Source organism: Sphaeramia orbicularis, chromosome 12 (genome assembly GCF_902148855.1).
Source record: "Sphaeramia orbicularis chromosome 12, fSphaOr1.1, whole genome shotgun sequence".
Taxonomy (NCBI): Eukaryota; Metazoa; Chordata; class Actinopteri; order Kurtiformes; family Apogonidae; genus Sphaeramia; species Sphaeramia orbicularis.
The window spans coordinates 49,718,653-49,741,567 of record NC_043968.1 but is presented as its reverse complement, the minus strand read 5'-3'; the positions used below and the strand labels follow the sequence as shown (position 1 = coordinate 49,741,567).

Below are 22,915 nucleotides of genomic sequence, written 5' to 3'. Positions count from 1 at the left end.
GCTCATCAGTATATATAAATGGATACTGAATTTCTTGTCAGAGCGTCCTCAGGTGGTGAAACCAGGTCCCCACTTGATTATAAGTGAATATGGGTACACCACAAGGATACATACTGAGTGCCTCTTCACATGATTTTCTTACATTTTCTTCACCACTGTTGACTTTGTAGATGACACAACTGTGACTGGCTTTGTCAAGAGACCTCTTCGACAACAGTTATTCTGAAGGACACAGAAGAGAATTAAAAAAGAAGCTAAACACACGTCTTTGTGGTGCAATGGCAAAAATAAAGCTCTTCAGTGACTCATTTTCAGTGTTTAGAAGGTCATTGGGATAAATCTTCCAGCCCTTGAGGATATCTAACTTATGCTGCCTCAGAAAAGGTACTGGAATGCTTACGGTCTGCACACTTTCATGCAATCATCTGTTTGAATTCAATTCATCTGGCTTAATAAGGCCTTCTACGCCCACACCTCCAGACTGAAAAATGGTTGTTTCCCCAGTGCTGTAACTGCTCTGAATCAGTCCATCAGGTAGCCCCAATGATCTGTCTGGCTGCCCTCATAATCATATTACACATCCGACTTCACATACAAAAGCACATTGTACTATGTAACCAGACAAGTTGTATAGTACACAAGGGGCCATTTTCATCCATTCTGTGTCTGGATACAGCATTCGATATCTGTATTTACAACACAGTGACAGCTGTGGTAATTAATAACCTCCACGTTGAGGGACGGATGCCCTCACCGTCTGTTTTTTGAAGACAACATTTTTCAAATCTGAACTGTCTGCAGTATTTATTACTGCTGGATACTGTTTGCATAGCCACATAGTGTTTACATTGTTTACTACTTAATTGATATGGCGCTGACTGTATGGGTTCACATCTAAGCATTTGCACAATTACCGCCATGAGTCACTGTTTGCATCGTTCTTTACTTTATTGCTACTTATTGCTATAGTATTTGTTGATTTTATTTCAGACTCAGACTTACTTTATTGCCATTCAATAATGCACCATAGTACCTTATTAAATGAAATTTCTGGTGCTTAACTCACCACAGTGTCAGTTTATAAAAATAAATAAAAACATGTCACAAAATATAAAAATAATCTAAAATACTGTAAACACGTGTATATGTATACATTTTTTTTTTACTGATTTATAGATTTACAGACATTTAATGTGGAAGTTATGCAATGACAAAATATTGTTCTTTCTTCTATTCCATTTGGTTGTTTTGCTACAAGGCTGCTGTTTTGGTCACATAGTTAAGTACTTAATTGTCTTTAGCTAGCCATGGACACTTTCCATTTATCTTTTTTCCATTTATCTTTTCCTATTTCATCAATGTCAAACTCAGGATGAGATTAATCTAATATCAATCCAGTAATTTCCTTTTCCATGTAAGCAGTCACATGACCATCATTGAAGGATCGCTCCTCAACACTCCTACAAAATCAGTATCTGTCTTGAACTGCACACAGTTCTTTAACTGATCAATAAACTGAAGGACATTATGATTCCAGCCCTCTGCTTTAACAATGAGTTGTTATGTGTTGCCCTGTCTTGTAAATGCCAGATGGATGTCCATTTACAGTTCAAACAGATAAATGTGCCAATCTGAAGAAGGATGTAGTAGCATTAGATCAACAGGATTCTGAAGGCTTGTATGTGTGTATGTGAAAGAGAGAAGAAAGCTGAAGCCGTGAAGACTGGTTGATGTGTTAGTCCATCTGGAGCTTAAGTGAGGCTATGATCAATGTGGCTGTTAGTGTAACTCTATCTAGTGCTGTTTCTTTCCTCCTTACTGACCTCTCTGTCTGGTTTCCTGGTTTAAAAAATATATAGTTGCTTGTTGAAGAACTACACTAGATTCTCTTGAACATGCTCAAGCCCAGCAAAGCCTTCTGTCATTGTCTGAAATAAAGAAAGGGATAAGTATATGCCACTAAGCAAAGCATTTCTCACTGTGCAGGCAGTGACACCATGTACTGATCCTTGGTTTGATTCCTTCGATGGGAACACAGACACAGCATCTGGAATTTACTTAATAGAAAGACAGCAGAGGGAAGGATACTGAGGAACTGAACTGGCACACATACACATACAAATGCTGTTATTTATTTTCACTGCTATACGTTGGATCAGATTTTGAATTTTGAGTTATCTGTTCATCCTGCAATTTTTTTATAGATGATTGAGGCTGTCATTTACTGTATCCATCCATCCATCCATACACACATTCGCCCATCCATCCATTTTCTGAACTGTTTAGTCCTTGTGAGGGTTACAGTGGTGCTGGAGCCTATCATGGCTACTGATGGGTGAATTCCCTGGATGTATCACCAGTTCATCAACCATTTGCTCTGACTGTATATATCTGTTTCTTATTTACTAAAAGCTAATTTTTAATCTTGTTGAAATAGTCTTTCCTCCCTTGGTGTCTGTTCCAGGCTGTACTGGTTTGGACTGTTCGCAATCCCATGCTCATTGGCATGTACCCATATTGTATCCCCACAGTCAGTAATATGTGGTGGGAGTCTGGACTCAGAGTCATATTTGGACCAGGACCTATAACTGATAAGACATACCTAATACCTAATTGCAGCAGCGCATCTGGTCTTCAATCAGCCTAAAAGGGCACGTCACCCCCTTACTCACTGAGTTACACTGGCTGCCCATAGCTGCCCGCATCAAATTCAAATAATTAATCCTAGCCTACAAAATTCTCAATGGGTCTGCTCCTACCTACTTAGGTGCACTGATAAAAGCTTATGTTGCCCCATGACCACTCTGCTCATCTGGGGAACGTTGTCTTGTGGTCCCAAAACCTTGTACAAGACAATCCAGGCTCTTTTCATGGGTCGTTCCACGTTGGTGGAACGTTCTACCAAGCACTACCAGAACAGAGGCATCCCTGCCTATCTTCAAGAAGCTCCTGAAGACCCAGCTCTTCCGAGAGCACCTCCTGTCCTAGCACTTTCAGACATTCCATTTTAAATATATTAATAAGGTTTTCCCAGGATTATCACAGATTTTCCCAGGATCATCTCTGGACCTGCTGCGGTGGTCCTGCCTCTCTCCTGCCTTCATCGTCATCACTCACTTATCCTCAACTGCATCCATGTGTCTCCCCCCTTCTCCCCCAGTCTCTATCTCTATCGCTCTCTCTTTTTCTCTTCCTTTACCCTCTCTTTAACTCCAACTGGTCAAGGCAGACGGCTGTCCTGCAGGAGTCTGGGTCTGCTCCAGGTGTCTGCTGTTAAAGGGAAGTTTTTCCTCGCCACTGTCACCAGTCACAAGTGTTTGCTCCTGGAGGATTCTGTTGGGTTTCTGTAAATTGGCTTAGAGTCTGGTTTTGACCAACTCTATATATAAAGTTTCATGAGATAACTTTTGTTGTGATCTGGCGCTATATAAATAAAATTTGATTGACTGATTGATTGATTTGATTGGTTTTCCCCTGTAAGTTGTTTTGGAAAAAAGCGTCTGCCAAATGCGTAAATGTAAATGTGAATTAGCACAACTGACCACTACAGAAATGTGCACAATGGCTAAAAAAACAGACCAATAACACATGTTGTAAATCACCTCGTGATACCACTCAGCCAATTGAATCTGTGCCTTTTGATAAGCATTGAATCTTGGATCAACATGTGAGATACTAGGGGTGTAATGGTGCACTGGTTTGTACCGAACCATTTCGGTTCGGGGCCTTTGATACAATACAGAGGTATACCGAATGAATACATGTAGCCTATGTGAAGAACGCAAACATTTGGGAAGCTGGGAGGCTGCCGGCAGAACCCATGTGCAGGGTCTCCCCTGTATACATTCTGCAGTGGTGCTACTGCAAAAAAAAAAACAAAACACTTTATTCTGAGGCTGGGGTACTGAGATGTGGGGGTAAACATGACAGCAGACAGTAAACAGAGGCAGAGAAGCCGGGTAGGATGTTCGAAGCATGTTAAATTTCACTTTTGGTTTTCGGTAGTTACGGAGTGCACCCCCTTCACCTGGGGCCTCATGTATAAAGACTTGCGTGGATTTCATACTGAAACCTGGTGTATGCCCAAATCCAGAAAAGTCCGAACACACAAAAAAATCCAGATGTATAAAACTGAGTCTACGCCCGAATCCAAGTACATTTCCTTTATTCATCCCAATCAGCGTGGAATTGAGCGTATATGTTGGAGTACCTGACTCCTCCCTCTCCACGCCCACATTTAAATATGCAAATCAGTATAAACGGGGTCTGCAGGTGGGATTCCCTCTGGGATTCCCCTGTCTGCGTGATCAGACGATGACGTCAAGGTGGACGCGAAGCGGAGGCCAAAACAGGGGGAAGAAGAAAAGAGACGAACTGAGACTGAACAGAAAGTTGACGATATTGTGGGTGACGCTTTTCTTACAGGGCTGACTGGGATCAGCACCAGGGTAAATATATATTTAGTATTTGTGTAAGTCACACATTAGTTTATTCTACGGGTCATACAATAGTCTGATCACAGCCAAACAAGATAAAGGTTCATGCGTAATCATGTCAGGATATCAAAGAGGATATCAAAGACTTTGACTCCTGTTTAATCACTCAAATTGTTATTTTCCAACAATGAGGCAGAAGACGGTCAGACCCAGGATCATCCTTCTGTCACAGAGGCTTCTGTTGACTCCCTGGCATTAGCTGGTCCTCCGGTCCGCCACAGCCCACTGCTGGTGCCCGTCCAGCTGGTGTCCAGAACACCGGCATGGGTCCGTGCTGACCCGAGTCACAAGAGGACATCGTGAGGACAATGGGCGGAGTCAATGAGCGACTGGACTGACTAATAAATGTTCTCACAGACATGAAGACTACATTAAATGCATTTATCAACCAATGAATTTTGTGTCCTTGTCTCTTTATATGGTTGTTGCTTAATGTCCTCCCGGGCAGGATTGGCTTTGATGGATACAGGGTCTGGCTCTGGTTTTGGTGGTGGATGTGCTGCTCTGACAGCAGGATGACGTGTCAGTGTTTTCATTGTTCTTCTGTGTATCTCTGATGTGCCCATCAATCGGAGGAATGACATTTGTCACATTAGTAACAGTTTCCCAGTGTCACCTCTAAGTGTCGCCAAAGGTTCCAAAGCACTAGAAACGTGCGTACGCCAGCTATGGACTTGGCGTGAAGGACCGCACATTTTCACAATCATTTCAGTCTTTATACATCTGAACGTGAGCGTGGAAAAGGGCGTACGCCAGGTTTTTGTGCGTACGCACGCTTTATACATGAGGCCCCTGGTCTCCTTTACTGAAAATGTATTGAACCAAAGACCCCTATCCTGAAAACGTACCAAACCGAAATGTTTCTGTACTGTTATACCCCTATGAGATACATAAACAGGAGAGATTACACAGCTGGATAAATAAGTGACTCAGAGAGAAAAATCTTCAATCTGATGCTCATTTCCTCAGCAGACTGAGAAAACAGTTCTTTTAGTGAACAAAAGATGTACTTTTTACAAAATCATGAAATAAATCATGTGTTACAAAATCATGGAGATTTTAGAAGCAGCAAAGTGAAGTATTAGAGCACAAATCTTTTGAGCAAACGAGTAAAACTTGTCTTGAACTTTTTCCCATTCAGAAGATAGTAAGATATTATATCACCATTCAAGCAAAATAGATCATGATATTTTTGCTCATATTATTGAGCTGTAGTTGTTACTGCAGGAAACAGGTTTGAGGAATTTTGAGTGTGATGAAGTGAGAAAGATGACAAAATGTTTCATAGACTCACTGGACACCAACATCCCCTATGGCTTTGTTAGAATTAACTCTTTGAAATAACACATTGGATCTGTTTGTGTTATAGAAAATATTGATTGACAGAGCTTCAAGACTTCCCCTAGTTTGTTTAACATTGTGTGTTGAACTTTTCTCAACAGATTAAAGTTACAACCTGCATGAAAATGAGATTACTCTTCATTTTATGTCTAACTTTCTTAAAATCCCAGCCTGGTGTTATACCTCTGAATCACTGTCTAAAACCCAGACTTATTAAGCAATTCAAAAAGGTTTGATGTTGTGCTTATCAATGCGGGTTGTCTGGTTAGAAAAACAACTGAGCCCATTGAAACTTCCTGTCTGGGCATGCTTTGTTTTTTTAATGCTACTAGTTGATGATGTTAGAAATTAGAAATTCAGGCTGGTGAAAATCTATTTATTGATGCTCAGCTTTTGGTCAGTCACAGGTGTTTTCGGATAGGTAGAGACGATAAATATGTATATGACAACTGTAATATTGCTGATCAGATTCTGTCAGAAGCAATCTGGACTAAAGTCTACTGCGCTACTCTGTATCTTCACTTTTCCACAACAGCATGGAACAGCATCAGATCATCTGTATATATATGGAAATAAATATATATTTAGTCTTATTTTTATTGGACTGAGAGTGGTAAGGTGTGCATTTTCAAATTCTTTCCCCACAATTTTGGCTCCTGCAGACTTAACAGATATAAACAAAACTAAAATGATGTAACACAATCCAATAAAACATAATTGCTGGAAAAATTTATCTTATTCAGTTTATATTATTATTATTATTATTATTATTATTATTATTATTAATAATAATAATAATAATAATAATAATAATGATAATAACTTTCTTTATACAGCACATTTAAAAACTGAGTTTACAAAGTGCTTTGACAGACAAAGCAGAAGGGTATTTTTATAATATCAGGTGATTTCAAGTATAGAATGTGTTTGAACCACAAGGATGTCATTAATTTGTTAAATTTAAAAAAAAGAAGACAATTATAAATACATATAAAACACTTGGATGTGACAAGGCATGTTTCACCTACACAGAGTTCGCTCACTGTATGTGCGTATTAAGGCTACAACTATTAAAATCCTCTGAAGATACTCTGAAGAAAACTAATTAAGCTTTTGTAAAACTGCAATTAAGCTGAAATAAAACACTGAGAGAAAAACTAAAAGTGAAGTGATAATATCTCTCATAATCTATAGTGACACTGGTGCACCGACAACAGGAGAACGACATACTCTGAAGCCTCATCATTGGTTTACAGCAAATAATCCCTGGTGGGAAAGTAAAGGCCAAGCACCAGTGACACCACTCACAGACACTCATAATGGACTGTGTCATGACAAATTACATTATGACAACCTATTGATTGTGAAGAGAATAAACAATATTTTCAAGATTAAAAGCATAGCGGTGTTTAACTGTTTCATGACTTCAATTTAACTGTAGGGTTGTAGAAAGAATATTTCCAAAAGCTATTGTATATTATTTAGTCCGGGTGTCTCAGTGTCTACTAAAATATTTGCTAAAACGTTCATAGATTTATGCATATTCTGCTATTGATAGATGAAAAGTAACTCCATTTTTCAGCTTCTTTAATTAGTTCAGAAAAGTTTTGAAATTGTGAAATATGTGTCCTAAGTTAATGAAGTGACATTAATATTTCCCTCAGACACATGGAAAAAGAAGTCTGGAATGCAACAATCCAGTGTTACAAGCTGTAACTTGGAAATTTACTGAACTCAGTGAAAAGCACTCAATAAATATCACATTAAAACTGTAAGCAAAATTATGACATTTTGAAGGACTAATATAACACATTTCCATTTTAATTTAATTTTATGCAATGAATATTAACACGTTCCCATAAAAAAAGTTTGATAGCAATTAAAATAATGCTTTTTGTAAAAATTACTGTTACAATATTTTTAAGAGTGAATTTTTTCAGCTCTGAAGAACTTTTAGAAATATTATTGCAGTTTTATATGCAACACCACATTACCAAATGTTAAAGCAATCTTGGTTACAAAAACTGCTGATTATGTTTATTAATCTGCTTTCATAAACATCCATGTACATGAATGCATGTTGCAAATTATCCTCAAGGTTTCTTGGATGTTTAGTACAAATTTTAACTCAATCCAGGTAAAAATAAAGTAAGGAGAGTAAACAAACTTAAAAATGTATTTAGAGGTATGATAGAGTTTTGTTTGTGGACGTCCTGATTACTGGTTGTGTTGGTATGATATGGATGATGATTTGACAGCTTTGAAACACCATCAACCACTACCTCAGCTTTTGTGTTGCTTGAAAATATTGTAAATGTGATATATAAACTCATTTTGCCACTTCACTGGTCCCTGGCTAGTATGAGGTGTACCTAATATAGTGGCCAGTGACAGTACATACTCCTTCTGTAGCGTATATGCTTTAATGTTTGACTTGTGCTTTCAGAAGATGATCTTCCTCATTCCTCAGTTGTCAGTGTTTATTTTGAGTTCCTGTTGACTTTATATGAGATTCAACCAGTCCACCTATTCTCCTCTGACCTCCGGGATCAACATAAGAACCCAGAAAACTGCTGCTCAAAGGACACATCCTCTGGAAACCCTAGAGATGGTTGTGCGTGAAAATCCCAGTAGATCAGCAGTTTGTGATACACTACAACCATACCATGTTCAAAGTCAAAGTGAAGCAGATCATCTAGACCACATGTATGTGGATAAATGTACTGAGATGCTGCCATCTGTTTGGCCTCCTAAATATTTGCATTAACATGCAGTTGAACAGATGTACCTAAGAAAATGCCCCATGAGTATATACCAGTGTTTTTCAACCTTGGGGTTGGGACCTCACATGGGGTCACCTGGAAATCAAATGGGATCTCCTGAATTTCTAGTAATTGATCAAAATAAAATAAAAAAAAACAAACAAACAAAAACTTACAATAAAAAAAAATATATGGTGAGTTGAGGGAGACAATCCCATTACATAAAAGACATGACAAACTGTGAAGCTGAAACTGAAGCACTGTGGTACTGTTTATCTTTCAAATGTTCATTGTGGTCAGTTTCAGATGCTGCAGCTCTTTCATAATTCATAGTTTGAGTTATTGTTTGTTCAGTATTAATTGTCAGCCTTGTAAATCCAAGCTGGACTGACTGTACATATCCTGACCAAGGAAAATCAAATTCTCACTTTGTGCAGTAATCTACACCTGGCTTTCCTGCCTCCGTCCATAATAATATGCATTATATAGACTAAATGTCATCTAAAATTAACATTTACTGCAACATAGTATAGCAAACTATTACATGATCAAAAACAAATTAATTTTAGCAAAAAAATGTCTCCGTTTTGAATGTCCGGGGTTGCCAGAAGTTTGTGATGTTAAAGTGGGGTCATGAGCCAAAAAAGGTTGGGAACCACTGGTCTATACTGTATAACATTAGACTAAAACAGAAACCCTCACTGCAGAGCAATCAGATTTAAAAAAAAACAACTACAACTTGTATACTACCTGTAGTTTGCTGGTCCCAGCACTCTGTCCAATCAGGATTTGTCCATCCAGAAGCTGGAAAACTCTTGGGTCTGCCACCTTCAGCGAGTCCTTGACGAGTTGTGTCACTTCCACCTGCCAGTCACTACCCAGCAGGAAGTTCTGCTGGCCTGGCCCCTCCTCCTCTGCAGCCCCTCGAACTTCTCCAGCATCAGTCACAAAATGTGTGAGGACACGCAGGGTCGTGCTCTGGTACTGCGCCACGCAGCCACTGTCTGTCCGATCTTCTGCTGCTTCCTCATTATCCTTGTCATCGGTGACCCTTTCATATCTGATGTAACAGAAAAGGAGAAGCAGAGGGTGAGATGAGAGTCTATGACCAAATGGCTCCTGACACAGAGCAACAGAGACAGATTTTAAATACTCAGGTTTTCACCGAGGCTTTGTGTTTAGAGAACAAGTCTGCTTATTCCTATTACAATTCAATGACATTCATATCTTTTTTAATCACCATTAATGGTCATGAAGCCTAAACTCTGACAATTTCACTGCAGTTAAAGCCTTTAATGTCTGTTCTGCCGTAGGTCGGCCTGACCTCCTGAAAGTCACAAGCTCCCAGTGTTTTCAAAAATCCATTAAAAACAGCTTAACAGAGACAAACTGCTGCCTTGCTTGCTTTCTCATTTTCTTTAAAAGGGCAACTGATATATTTTACTGTATGTGCCATTTATTTGGCTGAAGACAAACCCTTTGCAGATACAGCTATCTCATACGATACAGCATGTTTAGTAGAAAAAAAAAAAGAATGCTTGCACACCCAGTAGTACAATTTTGTGGAATATTTGCTCCATTTTCTCTTATTTAATTGACCTGTCTCACAATAGCAGTGGCAAATAAACAGCACAACCAGCACAATGACAGCGATAAGACAGTGTAATGTGAACACAGCTTCTTTGCCCAAGAAATATTGTCAAAGACTGATATTAAATCCTTATATGGTGGCTCAAGTGTAGAGGATTTACTACTATAAAATCAGAATCAAAGAACTGCTTCATTACAAGGCTATTTTAGTAAGAGAGGGGCTCCATCTGTTATATTTTGTTTTAAGATACAGTTTTGTCTTACTTCATGCATAACTGGATTTTATAGCTACAAATTTTAAGTTACAGGCTCCGCTTCTTTCCAGAATACACTAACTATTTCTTGTAGACACAAACTGCTCCCTTGGCTAATATAATACATCATATTAACAGCAACATATTGTAGTTTTTGTTCTCTAGGCTGCACTGTGGGAGCTGCAGTGGTGGGTAAAATGCAGCTCCGGGACACTGATCTGAGTCAGCCATGAGAAGAAACATTGTTTTGGCTGCTAGCTTACACATCACTCTTATTGATCGTCTCTTTATCTTCCACTTTATCAATGTATGTATTGCATCTCCCTGTGCATTGTCGTTTCCCTTTTTTTACTCTTAAAACTGCAACTTTGAGTCACATAGTCAGCGTCTCACTCCATATCTCTCACATTAATTTCTAACCTGACTTTCCTGTGATCTATTTTTCAACCCTATCTCTCTCTCTCTCTCTCTCTCTCTCTCGCTCTCTCTCTATCTTACCTTTATTCTCCTTCTCAGCCCACATCTTTCTTTCTACAAGTCAGGTGGCCAGAGGGACTGACAGCTTCCATTAGGTTTAATGAGGCATGGCTGGTCAGGCAGAAAAACAGGCTGACAGGTTAACATGCTGTAGCCCAATGGCTTGGCTTAGTTCCTAACCTCTCCTCACCACCCCTACCCCATCTCCTACTCCACATCAGTGAAGGGTCGACGGTCTAAACCAAGGTGACATTTGTGGCTGGCAACAGAAACATGAGGCCAGGTCGTGTTTGTGGCACTGAGTGACAGGTCAGTGAAGGTGGATTTTTCATTCACTTCTACACTGGACAAACATGTCTGACGTGATCAGGCATGCGTTGTGAGGAGGTATTTGTGTTACAGTGCCACCCTGTGGGGTGCAGGTCAATAGAAAATGATGGTGCAGTCACTTTGTAGTGGAGACATAATAATGTTTATGCTGTTCAGCAAATATTTAAGTGATTATATGGAGTAGATGAACAATAATTCAGATAGGTAAGACCTCTGTATGGTCACCCCAGGATTATCATTGTTAATGAAAACAAAGACTAAAACAGCTGTGAAAAATAACTTCCTTAAGCTGCAGTGCATGGTAGTTCTTCAGCATCACTATAACATCCATAGTTACCTTTGGTATACTGTAATTCCAGTGTTCTATGAGCACTTTCTCATCTACTCCTTGCCTGTGTTTTCAGGCTGGTGAAAATGTACTTATTGATACTCCGCTTTTGGTCAATCACAGGTGTTTCAGACAGGTAGAGAGGATAAATATGTAAATGACAACTGTAATATTGCTGATCAGATTCTGTCAGATGCAATTTGGACTAAAGTCTACTGCGCTACTCTGTACCTTCACTTTTCCACAACAGCATGAAACAGCATCAGATCATCTGTATTTATATGGAAAGATATATTTAGTCTTATTTTTTATTGGACTGAGAGTGGTAAGGTGTGCATTTTCAAATTCTTTCCCCACAATTTTGGCTCCTGCAAATTTAACAGATATAAGCTAAACTAGAATGATATAACACAATCCCATAAAACATAATTGCTGGAAAAAATGTATCGTATTCAGTTTCTATAAATATATTTTTCTCATTACCTCAAAAACAAACATTAACAATAATAATAATAATAATAATAATAATAATAATAATAACAACATTATTTATATAGCATCTTTAAAAACTGAGTTTACAAAGTTCTTTGACAGACAAAGCAGAAGGGCATCTTTATAATACCAGGTGATTTCATGTGTAGAACGTGTTTGAACCACAAGAATGTCATTAATTCTTTAGATTAAAAAAAAGACAATTATGAATACATATAAAACACTCGGATGTGACAAGGCATATTTCACCTACACAGAGTTCGCTCACTGTATGTGCGTATTAAGGCTACAACTATTAAAATCCTCTGAAGATACTCTGAAGAAAACTAATTAAGCATTTGTAAAACTGCAATTAAATTGAAATAAAACAGAGAAAAACTAAAAGTGAAATGATAATATCTCCCATAATCTATAGTGACATTGGTGCACCGACAACAGGAGAACAACATACTCTGAAGCCTCATTATTTGTATTACAGCAAATAATCCCTTGTGGAAAGTAAAGGCCAAGCACCAGTGACACCACTCACAGACACTCATAATGGACTGTGTCATGACAAATTACATTATGACAACCTATTGATTGTGAAGAGAATAAACAATATTTTCAAGATTAAAAGCATAGCAGAGTTCAACTGTTTCATGACTTCAGTTTAACTGTAGGGTTGTAGAAAGAATATTTCCAAAAGCTATTGTATATTATTCAGTCTGTGTCTCAGTGTCTACTAAAATATTTGCTAAAACGTTCATGGATTTATGCATATTCTGCTATTGATAGATGAAAAGTAACTCCTTTATCCTTATCAGAATTGTCTTTTTGAGTTCATGATGCACGGCACAGATCAATCCGTGTCATTTTTCAGCTTCTTTAAAATTGTTCATGCTCTGTAATGCTCAAAATTATTACTCATTTCTGATTCACTATACACTTTTGGGAAACCTGCCCAATGAATTATTAGACACTCATTATACACCAGCAGCACCTGCATTGTATTTCTCATATGTCGACACCAGCACTACCAACCCAAGGAATTGCAGCCTCCATTTATTTTACTAAGTGAGGAATGTGATTCTTGTGCAGGGATTGTTTTAAAGCTTCTCAGGTTAATGACCTAAATAACGAAATCTGGATGGTTCCAGTACTATTTTAAAATAACCAAACAGCACTGAGATATATAGGGTAGTCATTGGACCACTGACTTAGCTTGCTCAACAGAGGTGAACAAGATATTCAGGTGTCTGTTTTATTGTGAAAATACTACACTACAAATAAAAACCAAGTAAAAGATTTCAGTACTTATAGTATGCAAAGTAAAAGCAGAGACTGTGCAGTAAAAATGCTTGGTCATTGTTTTACTACTATATACTAGGGCTGCACGATTTTGGCCAAAAATAAAATCCAGATTTTTTTCCTCTAAAAACTTGATTTTCGATTTTTTGGTAAAACTACAAAAGACAACAGAAGTTGGCATGTCATTTACGTGAGCAGCCCGCAATTCAAGGCACTGCTCCCTACCATAGATCTGTGATGGTATCACAGAATCCAGGAAAATTCCGTGATGGGCCCACAGAAGTTATACCAGTGTAAGTCAGTGACAGGCATCAGTCATGTGTGTGTGCATGGACGACGTAATATGAGTGATCCCCAAGTGTTTATAGTTAAATTGGGGGATCCGTGAGTGTAAGAGACCGACCCAGGACACACTGGAGGGATCATACACTATATTGCCAAAAGTATTTGCTCACCTGCCTTGATTCACATATGAATTTAAGTGACATCCCATTCCTAGGCTATGGAGTTCAATATGACATGGGTCCACCCTTTGCAGCTATAACAGCTTCAACTCTTCTGGGAAGGCTGTCCACAAGGTTTAGGAGTGTGTTCATGGGAATTTTTGCCCATTCTTCCAGAAGCGCATTTGTGAGGTCACACACTGATGTTGGACAGAAGGCCTGGCTCTCAGTCTCCGCTCTAATTTATCCCAAAGCTGTTCTATGGGGTTGAGGTCAGGACTCTGTGCAGGCCAGTCCAGTTCATCCACACCAGACTCTGTCATCCATGTCTTTATGGACCTTGCTTTGTGCACTGGTGCACAGTCATGTTGGAAGAGGAAGGGGCCAGCTCCAAACTGTTCCCACAAAGTTGGGAGCATGGAATTGTCCAAAATGTCTTGGTATGCTGAAGCATTCACAGTTACTTTCACTGGAACTACGGGGCCAAGCCCAGCTCCTGAAAAACAACCCCACACCATAATCCCCCCTAAACACCAAACTTTACACTTGGCACAATGCGGCCCGACAAGTAACGTTCTCCGCCAAACCCAGACCTGTCCATCAGATTGCCAGATGGAGAAGCGCGATTGGTCACTCCAGAGAACGCGCCTCCACTGCTCTAGAGTCCAGTGGTGGCGTGCTTTACACCACTGCATTCAGCGCTTTGCATTGCACTTGGTGATGTATGGCTTGGATGCAGCTGCTCGGCCATGGAAACTCATTCCATGAAGCTCTCTGCGCACTGTTCTTGAGCTAATCTGAAGGCCACATGAAGTTTGGAGGTCTGTAGCAATTGACTCTGCAGAAAGTTGGCGACCTCTTCGTACTATGCGCCTCAGCATCCGCTGACCCCGCTCCGTCAGTTTACGTGGCCTACCACTTCGTGGCTGAGTTGCTGTCATTCCCAAACACTTCCACTTTCTTATAATACAGCTGACAGTTGACTGTGGAATATTTAGGAGCGAGGAAATTTCACGACTGGATGTGTTGCACAGGTGGCATCCTATCACAGTTCCACGCTAGAATTTACTGAGCTCCTGAGAGCGACTCATTCTTTCACAAATGTTTGTAAACGCAGTCTGCATGCCTAGGTGCTTGATTTTATACACCTGTGGCCATGGAAGTGATTGGAACACCTGATTCTGATTATTTGGATGGGTGAGCCAATACTTTTGGCAATATAGTGCATCTCTGGGCTGGCCTGGGAACGCCACGGGATTCCCCCAGAGCTGGTGGATGTGGCTGGGGAGGGGGCTGTCTGGGCTACTCTGCTGAGGCTGCTGCCCCCGCGACCCAGACCTGGATCGGAAGAAGACGGTACAGTATGGATCCATGCAGGATAACGTAAGATGTGTGATCCCCATGCAGTTATATTTGAGCTGGGGGATCCGTGCGTGGACCACAGCTTACATTGGTATCACTTCTGTGGGCTCATCACAGATTTAAGGTCCAAGGCCATTACACGGACTTCTGTGAAAGACCATTCTCACACTTAGGAGGAGGAGCCTATGGTAGCCCAAAGGTGTGCGGCCCGGAGGCACGAGAGAGATGAAATCGATTTGACAATTTCCCTTTTTTTTAAAAATCCTCCTAATGAAAAATCCAATTTCGATTTAAATTGATTCATCAGGCAGCCCTACCATATACTGTATAATATTTTTGGATTCATACATTAATGGAACACACGCGTATAATGTGTTGGAGGTTGAGCTCATCTGAATCTTACTTTATTTACTTTACATTGGGTGTCATGACAATCCTACTGAGTACTGATTGTCAGGTTTAAGGTGATGGCATTTAAGCTTGTGGCTGAGAGTATTTGACAAAATAATGTGCCTGCACTTAAAAATCCTCGTCCATACCATACACATACAGACGGACGGACGATGAACCGATGACAATACCCTGCGGTGAGGGCGAGGGTAATAAAACCACATCTTGATTGGTGACTGAGGACAGACTGACACATGATGCTCAGGTACATGCTGAGTATGGTGAGAAAAAACTGAACATTTCTGCTCAAGGCTACTTTAATTTAAAAGTGTCTGTGCACAGTAAATTTTTCAGATCATTGGGCTAAATTCCCATTATTACATTTCAGCATATTGTAATTGAAATGGGGTGAGAGCAAAGGAGATGTGCACCTAACTCCTTGCACTGAATCTGCAACATCTGTAATTACTAATCACTTTTCAGATTTGGTCAGCCTTGACTCCATTCCTGAAACTCTGGGCCTCTACACCAGGGGTCACCAACTCTGGTCCTCAAGCTCTACTATCCTGCATTTTTTAAGACGTATCCCTCTTCCGACACACCTGATCCAAATGATAAGCCTATCATCAGGCTCTGCAGAAGCCTGATAACAGCCGTCAGGTGTGCTGGAAGAGAATAATAAACTTAGTCAAATTAGCTTTTAAAACTTAAGGTCATTTTTATTCCAATATTTCTGTGTATATTAAAACTTTAACAGCAACAAGAATATGTACAATAACAATTCTGGCACAGTCCTAATAACCCAGTTCAAAAATGGCAGAAACATGAACATCATAAATATTTGGTTTAAAGGTAGGGTATGAGATCTTAGAAAAACGGTTCAAGCAAGCTACATTTTGAAAATACTCAATTCAAAAGTCCAAACCCCTTTCTTCAGACCCCCCCCCCCCCCCCCCCCCCCCCCCCCCCCGAAGCCACGCCTCCAGAGTACTGGCACATGCAATGCTTGTTCTCAAGGGTTCACGAGCACTACACAGCAACAATTTGCCTGGCTCCGGCCCCAATTTATACCTATCTGGCTAATGTTACATTTCCTAGTGATTTATGTTGGTGACAAAACAGTTTGCCGGTGAACTTTCCATCCTAATATAGCCAAGCTCTGGCTATGGCTTCATTTCCTGAACAAGCGCTCCAAACTTCTGAGAATGCACGATTCATGCACAAAGAGGGTTACACGCAGAGGGGGGAGGAACAAATGGCCATTGAGTTTGATAGACATATCACGGTTCAATCATTTCAATTGGGCGCTTAAAATGATTGGATGGTGTTTTTTCAGTCCTGTCCGTTTCACAGGTGACTAAATTTCTCTTAATTTTTGTGTTAGCATTTAATTAATTGGTTGTAATCGGGGTGTGAAGGGGATTTTAAACAATACAGTAAAAAATGCTCCAGGAAAACATCTCGCACTCCACCTTTAAGCCACGTGACAATCTCATTAGACACAAGTAATTCACACATCAAAAAACTGACTGAATTAGTGGGATGGATGAGTGTGCCTTTCACTGAACAGCTTCTGTATCATTGGAGCCATAGAAGACAAATAGACTCTGAGGTCATCCTCCACTTTCAGGTAAGACCTGTACTTGTTCTACATTTGCAGTCAAAGTGTAAAAGGATGAGTCACAGAGGTAAGTGGTAGAAAAAGGGAGCAATATCTGCACTGCCTCAGCAGCGAGTTTGGAATACTCATATGAAAGGGAAGGCCAACAGTTTGCGTGGTTATCCTTCTGTAATCTTGTCATCAATGTCCTGTCACAGGATAATTCCAACGGCTGCTCTTTTGCCTTATCTGTCATTGCTGACCATTTGCAGATTAAGGTGGTGCATAGACCCAGTCCCAGGCATCCATGTTAAAATTAGAGAAGTATGAACTGGAGTTCTCACTCAGTGGTGTGAGGTGTTGACCTTCCTCACAGTATCTACAGTGTATTCTATTTGTGTGGAGAAACTCTGTCAGATGGTACATGTCTGGTATTAACATCCTGTATCCTCCTCCTTCTCCATAGGTCTGTTTTCATCATGAAGGCAGTAATTGCGTTGCGGATGTCAAGGACAGATCTGTGGCCTCCTTGGATGGACAGGTTGAGGCAATTCAGTATGCTGAATATGTCGGCAAGATGCCAACATAGCCACACACACTAATAAAACTGTGCCATGTTAGGTTTTTCCTCTGTCATAAACTCTGCCATCTCTCTGCGTAGGTCAAACACTGTTAACGAAACGCTAACAAGTGAGTGCTTCACATTCAGCATCCTCATCTCGTCAAAGTTCTCCAAACATACATGACTGCAGTGCTTTTGATTTTATAAAGTTAACTGAAGTCACAGGTGCATTTAAATGGAGTGTAGATCTGGTTCCATGTGTTTTGAAGCCAGTGCTTGTGAATGCAGTACAATGAGTGGTAACACTTGGATTAACGGTCTTTATCCATGCGGTAACTTCAGTCTTTCTGACACTCATGGTTTTTTTTTTTTTTTTTCAACTCAGTCCTGCTTCAACCATAAATACATTCAGAAGTCTGAATATTTCCTCTCCTGTTGTCCTGGCTGGCAAAAAAGTAAGTCCTTCAAAATTTGTCCCTCCCAGGGATAACGCACTAAAGCAAACAGTTGAGCTGCTCTGGAAATGTCTGTTGACCCATCCAACTGAATAGAAAATTGCTCACATGAATGAGGCCCGTCCAGCAAATGTACCTAAATGTCCGCTGAGAGTTCTTCAATTCTCCTCCTAACCATTTGAAAGCCGTACAACTTTTAGTTTATGAGTTGCCTCTGTCCCAAGTATGACTTCACACATTTCTACCGCTGCTGGAAGATTAAGTTCTTGTCCAACTGAGTGTGGCTTCTTACTTTTTGCTATGCACTGAGATACCAAATAGGAAGCCTTCTGTGCTTTTTCCAATGTTGTGGCCAAATTCACCATTTGTGTCTTCTGCAGCATGTATTACTCACACTTTCACCAGAAAAAATCTTTATGATGGTCTTTACCCTCCGGGTGCTTTGTAATGAGATGCCACTTCAGCTTGGCTGGCTTCATGGTCTCATTAGCAAGCACCTGAAGACACATGATGCATTTTGGTCTTCCATCCTCATTCTCAATACAATCAAACTCCAGGTAACTGTATAGTTTCTATGCTTGGCTAACTTGGATGTTGGAGCCTTTGATGAAGTGGACATAAACATCTATCCATTGTGCTAGCTGGAGCAGAGCCAGGTGTTTGTGTGTACCCACAGCAAAGTGAATCAAGCACATGCTACATGAATCATGCATAACAGAATTACGCTACATGTCACAATATGTTGGCATTTATTGGCCCAAAACTAACGTAAGAGAGGAGCATGCTTGTTACATTGGTGCAGTGGTTCCCATGCTTAGTTGTGCACTCTTTTAGCAATACACCAACATTTAATTAATTAACTGCAAATTATTTTGTAGATATTTTGGACCCCAGGTTAAGAATGGTGGCCCTAAACAACGATCAGTTTGATATAGAGCATAAAGATTGGCCTGTGGAGAAATGGAAAAAGGTCACGGGCTGAGACAAGGGATGGATGACATGATTACCCATGAAGCCTAGTGCCTACAGTATGGTGCATATGGTGGCAGTGTTATGATCTGGGGTTGCTTCAGAGGGCCACGTCTAGGTTCAGCAACATTATGTGTCCATAAAGTGAGGGCAGCTGAACCTGAATATACTGAATGACCAGGATTGAACATCAGGGGATTTTTTTCTTCCCTGATGATGTAGACATATTCCAAAATGACAAAGCTAGGATTTATCAGACTCTAATTGTGAAAGAGTGGTTGATGGAGCATGAGACATCATTTCCATAAATGGATTGTGCTGAGTCCAGACCCCATTGAATAGCTTTGGGATGTACTGGAGAAGGCTTTACACACTGGTCAGATTCTTTCATCATCAATATAAGATCTTGGCCAAAAATTATAGCAAATCTGGATGGAAACAAATGATGTGACATTTATTGCATATTGCATAAACAAAGCCACATCTAATGTGCAATCAAAGCTAAAGGTGATGCAACAAAATATTATAGGTGACTTTTTTAGTGTAGCAGTGTATCAGTGTTTGTAAATTCTTGACAGATTTTTGAGCCTTTACCTCCTGCTGCCTGTAGTAACAGGAACCTTCCAGCCCTTGATCTGGCTCAGCTCGGGGTCGGCCACATCAATGAGCAAGGGCAGACGGGGCATCCAAACACTCATCTCCAGCTGGGCACTCAGGAAACTGTACGTAAAGTTAAGCATCACCTTGGCCTTTCCTCTCGTCTCCTTCCCATTAACATACACATAATCACAGCGCTCTGACACCTGGGTAGAAAAACAAGAAGACACCACAGAATGAGAAACAACAAACCCACTTTACATCAAATTCTTTATTTATATTACCAAGTGATAAATTACTGAAGTCATTACTATACTGGTAGTAAAAAGAGTTTCTTCAGCTTTAATCATAATAACTTTAAGAAGTTTTTTTGTTTGTTTGTTTGTTTGTTTGTTTGTTTTTTTTTACATTTAAGGCAAATATTACATTCATTATAGAAAAAAATGTATTTACTGTTCCAGCATGAGGTTTAACCTGGCTTAAAACTTATTATATTCAACATGTTTTAACCAAATACTAATGTTCTTGAGCCAGATCTTGTTGACTTACCAATATTAGGTAAATAAGTAACAGACATATTACTTACAAAAGTAGTTATCTTTTGTGATGAGATGATATCCAGCCTTCTAAAATCTGGTAAAATGGTATTTAACACATTTTATTATTTACTGCATTATTTCCCATTTACTGCTTTGAATTATTTACATTCATTGTTTGCGCACATCTGTGTTATGGTATCATCAAGTTTTCTTCTAACTTCAAACAAAAACTCATAGTTGGTTATTTTGAGAGTTGATCTAAATAACACTGTATATTATAATTTTCAAGTGCTGCATCCACTGATAGTTTACATTACAGCTCTGTTACCTTAGCTCTGTTTTTAGACAGAAAATACGGTAAAACCACAAATCACCTGTTTCCCATATGGTTTGTGTTACCAATAGCTGCACTAAAGATCTGTTTAGAATCGTCCAAACAAGGTCAGAACTTTCACAGCTGAGTCTGTACCATGGATGAACAAATTGTGAACTTAGCAAATATAATAACATCACTTAACAACTGATGCCAGGCACAAAAAATTCTGCCCGTTGCACATATTTCACCCATAATTTCACCCACACGTGACATTTCACCCATTATAAGCAAATGGGGGGTGTGGGTGTGTGTGTGTAAAAAAAATATATCAAAAATTTTAACTTTGACCTACTTTTCCTAAAATGTAATGACATCTATTCTGGGTCACTGGCAGTCTATAAACCAAATTTGGTATGAATTCAACCAATAGTTTTGCTGCTAGACTGTTAACAAACAAACAAACCGAACCAAAAACAATACCCCTTGCCTCCCCTTCGGGCGGGGTAATAACTTTATACCTTCCTAATCCATGTAATAAAACTCCAAAAGGTAGAAGAAGTGCTGTGATTTCACCATCAAACTCAATTATTTCCATTTAGAGCTCATTTAGATGCTTTGGTTAAAGCCCTGTGGTGTTAGTTTTCCTCATGGACAACAGGCAGAGTGACTCACTACTCCCTCTAGTGGTCACACTATAGACCAACAGTGTGAATAGATTTGGTTCATATATCTCTACAATCCAATACACTGATGTCTTTGGCTGAACTGAAGATTTTTATTCTAAAAACCGTAATAATAATTTAAGGTTAATGCATTTTATACAGTTTTTTGTGTGTTTTAGTTTTTATTAATGTCTGTTTTTTTTTAATGACAACATCAGCCTGTCCAGGGACTACAGGTGGAAATTAGAACTAGTGGTACAATCTGGTACACTTCATCTCTCCTGTTTAAGGTTAATGTATATTGTCCCTGTTTAAATAAATAAATAAAATGGAAAAAAAAATGAAGGTAACTGTTTAATATTTGAAAATAGAAATACCACATCTATCCCCTTCAAGATCTAACATTCAGATTATAGGATTTGAGGTCATTTTAAGGATCTAAAGAAGTTCTGTGAAACCCAACAGTTAAAATGATTCAATTCTGAAATCTTTACCATGATTATAATTTTTTTCCATCCAGTTTTTAATTTAAAATTGTTCAGTCAACAGCCCCTTCACAAATGCTGTAGGGTGAAAATATCTGTCATGCCTGTACGAAGCTTCAAGTATCAGATCTGTTCATTTTATACATGTGCAGATGCAACTTTAGTGAATGTGTGTCTGCTAATAAGTGTGCAAATAATGCGACTTTGTTCCAACTTAACAGATGGAGCAGAGAAAAGACACAAACCTGCTTCATCTAAACCGCAAACACAACACAAGCTCAAACCAAAAGATGATTGGCTCGATAAAGTACTACTCCAATCAGTTACTGAGCTTTCTCAGATGTGTCTCCAACAACAGAGAAATGATACAGCAAGTACATCAGAGGCATCTGTCATTATCTTCAAAGCACCAGAATCTCCTCATCAAATGTTTTTTTTTTTCACTTTCCACATACCACATCTATTTAACAATCTGTTATTGAACTTGGTTTGTATTTGCTGGCATTTTATTCCATTTCAGGGTCCAATACCATCATCAGCTTGATTGGCACAACTGATAATTTCTGCACATGTCCACAGTACTGACAACTGCTTCTAGATGAGAAACCAGTCGCAAGAAGAATGTCATCTGTCTTACTTCTTTGCATGCAACTTGGCAGCTTTACTCTCAAATGAAGTCAGACCAGCCCCTATCTCTGTGGAACAAAACTGACAGCTTGGTATCTGTCAGTCCTCTCCTCCTCCTTCCGTTCATTCCCCTTTTCTCTCCCACTCTTTCTGTCTAACTCAGTCTTCAACAGTGTTCCTGTTCTGTTTCTGTGTTCTGTCTCCCTGTAATGAGAACAGGTTGTTCTTCAAAAAGGATGATTCTCGACTCAAAGCAAGGGAAGATATTAATATTTCAAGTGGTTTTCTGTCTGAATGATCACTTTCATAAATTAACCTAAGTTAATTGTGCCATCTGTGAAATGTTGTTACAAATGTAAGAACTTAAATATCCACTAAAAAAAGCATCTGCTATGTGTTTGATTGTTCAAAAATAATGCAGCAAGATTGAACTGTGAATGTTAATACTTATTCTACGTTTCGTTTTGCATGAAACGTAGGTGTAACAAAAATGCTTCAGCCCACATCTTTATTTTCCTAATGCTTTGTTAAATGCACTTACAGGGGTT

At 39.4% G+C, this 22,915-nt stretch overlaps 1 protein-coding gene across 1 annotated transcript in view; it reads right to left on the bottom strand.

Annotated features, from left to right (window-relative positions):
• The window catches only part of LOC115429762 (transmembrane protein 132C-like), a 267,243-nt gene that overhangs the window by 14,477 nt on the left and 229,851 nt on the right, over window positions 1–22,915 (bottom strand). Inside the window, exons 7-8 of the mRNA XM_030149471.1 lie at window positions 19,736–19,944; window positions 9,350–9,659 (exon numbers count right to left, since the gene is read on the bottom strand). Coding sequence (XP_030005331.1) covers window positions 9,350–9,659; window positions 19,736–19,944 — 519 coding nt within the window. The remainder of the gene's footprint in view (window positions 1–9,349; window positions 9,660–19,735; window positions 19,945–22,915) is intronic.